The sequence below is a fragment of the Mesoplodon densirostris genome, chromosome 15 (assembly GCF_025265405.1).
Source record: "Mesoplodon densirostris isolate mMesDen1 chromosome 15, mMesDen1 primary haplotype, whole genome shotgun sequence".
In the NCBI taxonomy this organism is placed as follows: Eukaryota; Metazoa; Chordata; class Mammalia; order Artiodactyla; family Ziphiidae; genus Mesoplodon; species Mesoplodon densirostris.
Genome location: NC_082675.1, coordinates 16897025 through 16904090, shown reverse-complemented (window position 1 = coordinate 16904090; position 7066 = coordinate 16897025). Strand labels below are relative to the sequence as shown.

The following is a 7066-nucleotide window of genomic DNA, read 5'->3' as shown; positions in this document are numbered from 1 at the left end:
CCGCGTCCCCTTTAAGAGGATTCCTTTTGCCTCCTCCGACTCTTTCGTTTCCGTTCCTGTTCCCACAATGCTGTGCGGCTGAGCGCCTCCGAGCCCGCGGGGACGCTGCGGGGGGACCCCGGCTGAGGCGGCGGCGGGGACGTGGGCTGCGGCAGGCCCGCGGCGTCGGGCGGTGCGGATGTCGGGCTGGGCGGACGAGCGCGGCGGCGAGGGCGACGGACGCATCTACGTGGGGAACCTTCCGACCGACGTGCGCGAGAAGGACTTGGAGGACCTCTTCTACAAGTACGGCCGCATCCGCGACATCGAGCTTAAGAACCGGCACGGCCTCGTGCCCTTCGCCTTCGTGCGCTTCGAGGACCCGCGGTGAGGGCCCCGCGCCGCCCGCCAGCCCGCCGGCCGGCCCGACGCCCCGGGCCCCCGCCTTCCCTCCTCTCCCCGCTCCCTTCCAGGGCCTCCCCTCCCCCCTCGCCGCAGACCCCTCACGGCGCCCCCGGGTGGAGGCTGAGGCCTCCTCTCGCCGCGGGGCTCCGGGCAGTCCTTTGCTCCGTCACTTCCTCTATTATTATTTTTTTGACTTAGAATCACAAAAGCCGGGTCTTGGGAGGGCCCAGGCCCACCCAGACCGACCTCAGGGATGATACAGATGCCCGTTCTCTCCCTCGCGGCAGGACAGGCACCCTTTGGAGAAAGCGGCCCAGGGCTTGGGAAGCTTGGCCCCTGAGCCGGCCCGGAGAGGACTGGGTGAGGAGGGAAGGGTCGCCCTCCCTGCCCACTCCTCCCCCCAGCTGGGCCTCGCCGTTGTGGGGCGCACAGTGCCGGGGTGTGGATGCCTTTGGAGGGCGTAAAGGGGGCTCCTTGATGGAACGGGTCTCCATCCACGCGCGCCCCGCCCCACACGGCCAGGGCCTCGTTCTGATAAAAGCGTCAGGGATTTGGGAAAACTTCTAAAACAGTCTGATGGGGGTCTCTGATTTCACTATTCCTTCTCTAATAAGGGAGGCACCGCTAGATGCTAAGGGCCCCGAGGATGTGGAAGCTCTAGATCCCGAAACCGGCTCGAAGGGGGTCTTTGTGACTTTGCAAAGAGTGTCGGCCCTTGCCCCAGAAAAGGCCTGGGAACTTTCAACACTGCGCCTGTTGGTTCGCACTGTGTTGGTTACTACACTCGGTAAATCGGAGCCCGCTCGCTGGTTTCCAGCACTGGCTGAGGGAGCGCTTTGCCTAGTCTGCGCCCTGCGGGCTTCACTACGAGGACTGCCCGTGGGCTGTCCTGCCCATCTTGGGGGGTGATACGAGGCAAGGGGAGCGTCTGAGGATGAGGAGGCTGGACGCACCCTGAGGCTTTGTTGGCTGAAGACTCTGACGGAGCTCATTCCTAGTGTCTTGCCATTTGCCTCAAAAAATGGAACTAGGCATTTTCACATACACCTAAACTGGAAAAGGTTGCACCTCTATTAATTAGTAACAGTTACCGTGTTTCTTAAGTTGCTATGTGTCATGTAACATACTATGTATTATGTAGCATTTCAACAGCCTATAAACTAGGTGCTACTAATCACATTTCAGATGCGGTAACAGGATTTAGAATTGATAAAAGGGAAGGGTCCTAGGGAAGGTAGGATTTGAATCTCCTGCCCTGTCGAATACAAACTTACTGTATGATATGTCATCTTTTCCCTCATTCCTTTCATAATGAAAAGCTATCTTTTGCTATCACTAGATGCCAAGTTTCAAGCAAAGCACTGCACACGTAGTATCTTATTTAATCCTTAAAAAAAACCCTGTGAGAGGCATATTACTCACATTCACATGTAAAATCTTTTTTTTTTTTTTTTTGCGGTATGTGGGCCTCGCGCTGTTGTGGCCTCTCCTGTTGCGGAGCACAGGCTCTGGACGCACAGGCTCAGCGGCCATGGCTCAGGGGTCCAGCCGCTCCGCGGCATGTGGGATCTTCCCGGACCGGGGCGCAAACCCATGTCCTCTGCATCGGCAGGCGGGCTCTCAACCACTGCGCCACCAGGGAAGCCCCACATGTAAAATCTTGATCACATACTTACCCAGAGACAACTACTAGTAAGTAGCAGGAGAATGATTTGAACTGAGGACAGTTTTTATTCAGTCTTAAACCCTGGCAGTTCTGCCTCTCTCTCACTGTATTATGAATATAGCTAGGGTTGAACTGGATGTGGTCCTCCTTGCTCTTAATCCTGGGACTGGAATCTTGATTAGCGTTTATGTGCCTGTGACAACTGAATGCTGCCTTCATTAGTATGTCTTCAGCTGTTTGTCCTCTCACCTGAGGGCATTCTCTCTCCTGTCAATATGGGAGAACCAGCTTGGTGTTCCTAACTCTCCTAGAGCCCTAGGAAAGACTTTAAAGTATTACTTTATTGGATATTTACCTCTTTTGATCAAACTGTACCCAGAGTGGTTTTGACAACTTAGTCCTCCAAACCATGCTGAAAAGGTACACACATTCCTCACAAAACACTAATTTGCATTTGTCTTTTGAGCCTTACCTCTTTTTAAATGGGTTTTTCTTTCTATAGACTTGAATGTACTAGGCCTTGAGGAAGAATATTAAAGGACTAGTGTGTGGTGTGCATTTTGAGAAACAGCTCACCAAGGTTAGAGAAACACTTTTATTGGCAAAATCAATCATCTGTCAACAGTTTATTTTTTTCTGAATTAGTTCTCTTATCTGTTTATCTATTCATTATCATTTCATACCTAGAGAACCCTGTGTGTGACAGCTGTAAAGTTTAATTCCAATATCATGAAAGGTCTTCAGACCAAAGCAGTAGTGCATCAAGTTCCAGGTTTTTGTTCTTTTGTTTTTTTTCTCACTTGAGGTTTTCTTTTTATTCCTGTTACTCATGTTCCTCACTGGGAAGTCAGTCGGCCCTCCTGAGCAGCACTAACTCCAGACTTTTCTTTGCAGAGATGCTGAGGATGCAATTTATGGAAGGAACGGTTATGATTATGGCCAATGCCGGCTTCGTGTGGAGTTCCCCAGGACTTACGGAGGTCGGGGTGGGTGGCCCCGTGGTGGGAGGAATGGGCCTCCTACAAGAAGATCTGATTTCCGAGTTCTTGTTTCAGGTATGTTCCTTTCAAACTAAATAAGATGATGCATGTAAAATACTTAGCCCAGAGTCTGGCCTCCAAGAAATGTTAGCTGTTATTCTCCAGTGCGTGGGATGTGTGGGGTTTTCTTTTCAACAGCCCATGCACAGTGACAGTCTGAGGCCCTGCCAGTGAGGCAGGTACCTTGCCAATGAAACTGCACTGATAGTGCAGCCTTGATAGAACATAAACTAACTTCTTATAATGGAGTTTTCTAGTGTTGAAAGGGAAGATGATGGCAAAACCCCTTGAGCTGGAATTCTAAAGACATTTTCTTTTGGAATGTATCCTGGTGTCGGACTTGCTAGAAAGACATTGCAGAAGCCAGATTTGAACAAATTACCTAGACTTGGATCCTAAAATAGGCCATATTTTGTGGTGGTTTTGGAATTATGTAAAAAGAAACCAAAACTACAACTTGGAGTCTTAGTGATTGTATTGCAAAGTATAGAACGAAATGTCTAGTGCTGACAAGTGATGAAATGCTAAGCTCAGAGGTTTATGCATCTTTTTGAAATATTAACACACTGGTAAAAACCTGGGGCCTTCTGCACATTGCAGGGGTGTTTTAGGGCCCTGGTGGAGTGAAGTGTATTGAGGAGCCTGGCACTGTCTTAGATGTGAATGTCACACAGTCACATCAGACTCCCATGGTGCTTGAGAGTGATACTGTCAGTATCTGCCTATCTGTGTCCCTTTGTAATTTTTTAACCCCAGAACTCTATTCCCTCCTTCAGGATGTCATACATATCTTTTTTTCTCTCCATGCTGCTCTGAAATCCTGCTTAGAAAACTATTAGGAAATGGCTGCAGTCCTGAGCTGTGAGCGGTAAACACAGCCCTTGAGAGCAGGAGCACATTTCCCTTTCATGACATCAGGTAGGGTTGTATGACTCCCGACTAGTTTTAGCGTCTGAGTCTTACCTTTTCCCCTACTGTATTGAAGAGTGTTGGTGATCTTTTAAGAGGTACTTTGTCTAGTTTGTCAGTCATTCACACCTACAAGAAAACAAACTTTAGATTTTCATTGTGTTACTTCAGCTACACTTTGGTTATTTTATTGGATGGTTTCAAAATTCCCATGTCCTGGGAACCCAGTCAGGCAAGAAATAATTGGTACCGATAAATTTCATAATGGAAAAAATTAGAACTCAAAGTCTTGGGAGTTTGTTATTAATTATGAAGGACAAAGAAAGAGAGGCTCTGAATTCTTAGAGGTACTAAACCTATAACGGGAGGAACTTCTTGGTCTGTCGGAAAGGCTTGGTCTCTGGAAGATTATCCTAGGACCAGCTTCTTATGGTGGTTTACCACACATACTTTAGTGTTCTTCTCTGGTTTTGTGTCCCTTATTAAAATTTGTGATTTGGATTTAAAAGTAGTGATTGATGGAGAAGGGACCCTAGGTCTTGATGGCTCTTAACATAGATGAAGGATGTGGCCTCTTTTCTTATGTTCTCTGTGCCTAGGACTTCCTCCATCAGGCAGCTGGCAGGACCTGAAAGATCATATGCGAGAAGCTGGGGATGTCTGTTACGCAGATGTGCAGAAAGATGGAATGGGCATGGTTGAATATCTCAGAAAAGAAGACATGGAATATGCCCTGCGGAAACTGGATGACACCAAATTCCGCTCTCATGAGGTGGGTCCCCACCTTCTGTTGAGGAGCTTGTACCTAGACCACTCCACCTGAAGCTGACCTAGCAGAAGTAGCAACAGGCCATGCGTTTGCCATTTGAGGACCTCACAGTACCATTAAAGATCTGTCTTACGTGGACAAAGCCAAGGAATTCATCATGCCTAAGCCCTGCAGGGTCATAACAGAGAGAAGTCTGCAGTCATAGTATTTTTAACCTGGAGAGAATACTGGTGCAGTCTGTCATAATGTGGTGAGCTATTCCATGATAACACCCTTTCACAACTGGCTTAATCCGCAGTGTCCCTCCATGAACCTAATTATTATGGCTCTCCCTCTTTTGGGTCTAGTCTGGGCTCTGCAAGCCAACCTCATCATCTCAGCCCTTCTAGGTACTGCTACTGGGGCTGAGTTGTCACTTCACTGTGCCTTTCCCAAAGTGATGCAGGAGCCTCTTTGAAACCTGAGCCCTTGGCATTTTCTTGTTGTTCATCACCTCACCCTGGGGACTTAGTTCTTGATGTACTTCCTTTCAAGTAGGTGGCTGCTGCTTTGGATCTCAGTCTGATTCAAATGGTGACTATTCCTTTGATACCACTGAGACCAGATACCAGACCACCAATTGGACATTTTTTCTGGTTATCCTGTCCTGACTTACTATGGGGTTTAGGGATGTCTGGGGACATGAATTTCTGGGCCCATTTCTTTTTCTAAGGATTCATATAATTCCCTAACTTTATGGCTTGGAGGCTGCATGGGTTAACAGTGCTTTTGCTCAGACTGTCCTCTAAGACTTGAATTTGCAGCAGAAACAGAACAGCACCTGGTCGTCAGTTATACCTCAAAGCAGGGTCTCAGTAAGGGTAATCAAATTACTGACTTCACTGAGGGAAAAACCATCTGGCTTCTTTCATCTTAGGGTCTTTAGATCTGAGAATGCTGGCTGAGGGCAAAGGGCCTGGAAGAAGTAGGCCTGCCTGGACATGACTCCTCTGCTGCTTATTAAAATCTTAGCTGACCTACTCTGAACCCTGGTTCCCCTATATGCAAAATAGTCACAATAATAGCATTATCTTAAAAGACTTGCCAGGAAGCTAAATTATGAAGATAACTAAGCATCTAGCCCAGGTCCTGATACCTGGGAGGTGTGAAATACAGGTTAGCTCCTTCCATAGGTACCCACCCAAAGATGCATACGTGAGGTGGCAGACGACTAAACTACCTGACCTCTGAGATCCTTTCCAGTTCTTAGATTCTGGGGGTTAGTGGCAGGAATTCAGATATGTTAACAGTAGTAGCTAGTAGCTGAGTTATTTACCACATAATCAAGTTGCCATTTATTTGTGTCACCCTGGGCAAGAATACCTACCTCCTGCACTATTGCAAGGGTTTAATGAGATAGCATTGTGCCAAGCAAACAGTAAATGCTCAATACTTAACTGTTATTGTTAGGCAGCCATGTTAGGTGTTGGTGTGCTTTATTCTTCTGGGTCTTATTTTTTCCTTTACCTTTTGTTTGAATTTCAGGGTGAAACTTCCTACATACGTGTTTATCCAGAGAGAAGCACCAGCTATGGCTACTCACGGTCTCGGTCTGGGTCAAGGGGCCGTGACTCTCCATACCAAAGCAGGGGTTCCCCACACTACTTCTCTCCTTTCAGACCCTACTGAGACAGGTGATGGGAATTTTTTCTTTATTTTTTAGGTGAACTGAGCTGCTTTGTGCTCGGAATCTACATTCCAGATTGATGATTTAGTGTCTTAGGAAATTTTTTTAATTTTTTTTTTTTTTTTTTAAGGAAATAAAACTACATAATTTCTTTTTTTTTTTTTTTTTGCTGTACGCGGGCCTCTCACCGCTGTGGCCTCTCCCGTTGCGGAGCACAGGCTCCGGACACGCAGGCTCAGCGGCCATGGCTCACGGGCCCAGCCGCTCCGCGGCATGCGGGATCCTCCTGGACCGGGGCACGAACCCGTGTCCCCTGCATCAGCAGGCGGACTCTCAACCACTGCGCCACCAGGGAAGCCCAAAAACTACATAATTTCTACCAGGGCCATATTAGCAGTGAAACATTTTTAACTGCGGAAATTATGGTTTTGGTTCAGAAACAAGTTGTATATTTTTCACCCCTGATGATGGGAAAAAAACCAGTGCTGTATCTTTGTGGGTTGCTCTTCTACGGAGATCAGCTGTTACTGTGACTTAAGTCGGCCCATTCTGTTTAGAAATATATTTTAAACGTTTAGTAATTGACATGTGTGATTGTCCTTAATTACGTTCATAGATTTCACCAAACAGGC

The 7066-nt window shown here is 47.5% G+C and overlaps 1 protein-coding gene across 1 annotated transcript; it reads left to right on the top strand.

Annotated features, from left to right (window-relative positions):
• Positions 1-57: 57 nt before the first annotated feature.
• On the top strand, positions 58-7019 carry SRSF9 (serine and arginine rich splicing factor 9). Its single transcript, XM_060119796.1, has 4 exons — positions 58-366; positions 2945-3105; positions 4599-4771; positions 6293-7019. Exons 1-4 carry the CDS (start codon positions 179-181, stop codon positions 6434-6436), a joined length of 666 nt encoding a protein of 221 aa, XP_059975779.1. The 5' UTR covers positions 58-178; the 3' UTR covers positions 6437-7019.
• The last annotated feature ends 47 nt before the right edge of the window (positions 7020-7066 follow it).

Excerpts from the sequence above, each read along its gene's own strand:
- SRSF9 (XM_060119796.1), top strand. The coding sequence starts at position 179 with ATGTCGGGCTGGGCGGACGAGCGCGGCGGCGAGGGCGACGGACGCATC. Across the intron at positions 367-2,944 it reads GTGCGCTTCGAGGACCCGCG|AGATGCTGAGGATGCAATTT; the intron begins GTGAGGGCCCCG and ends TTTTCTTTGCAG. Across the intron at positions 4,772-6,292 it reads CCAAATTCCGCTCTCATGAG|GGTGAAACTTCCTACATACG; the intron begins GTGGGTCCCCAC and ends TTTGAATTTCAG.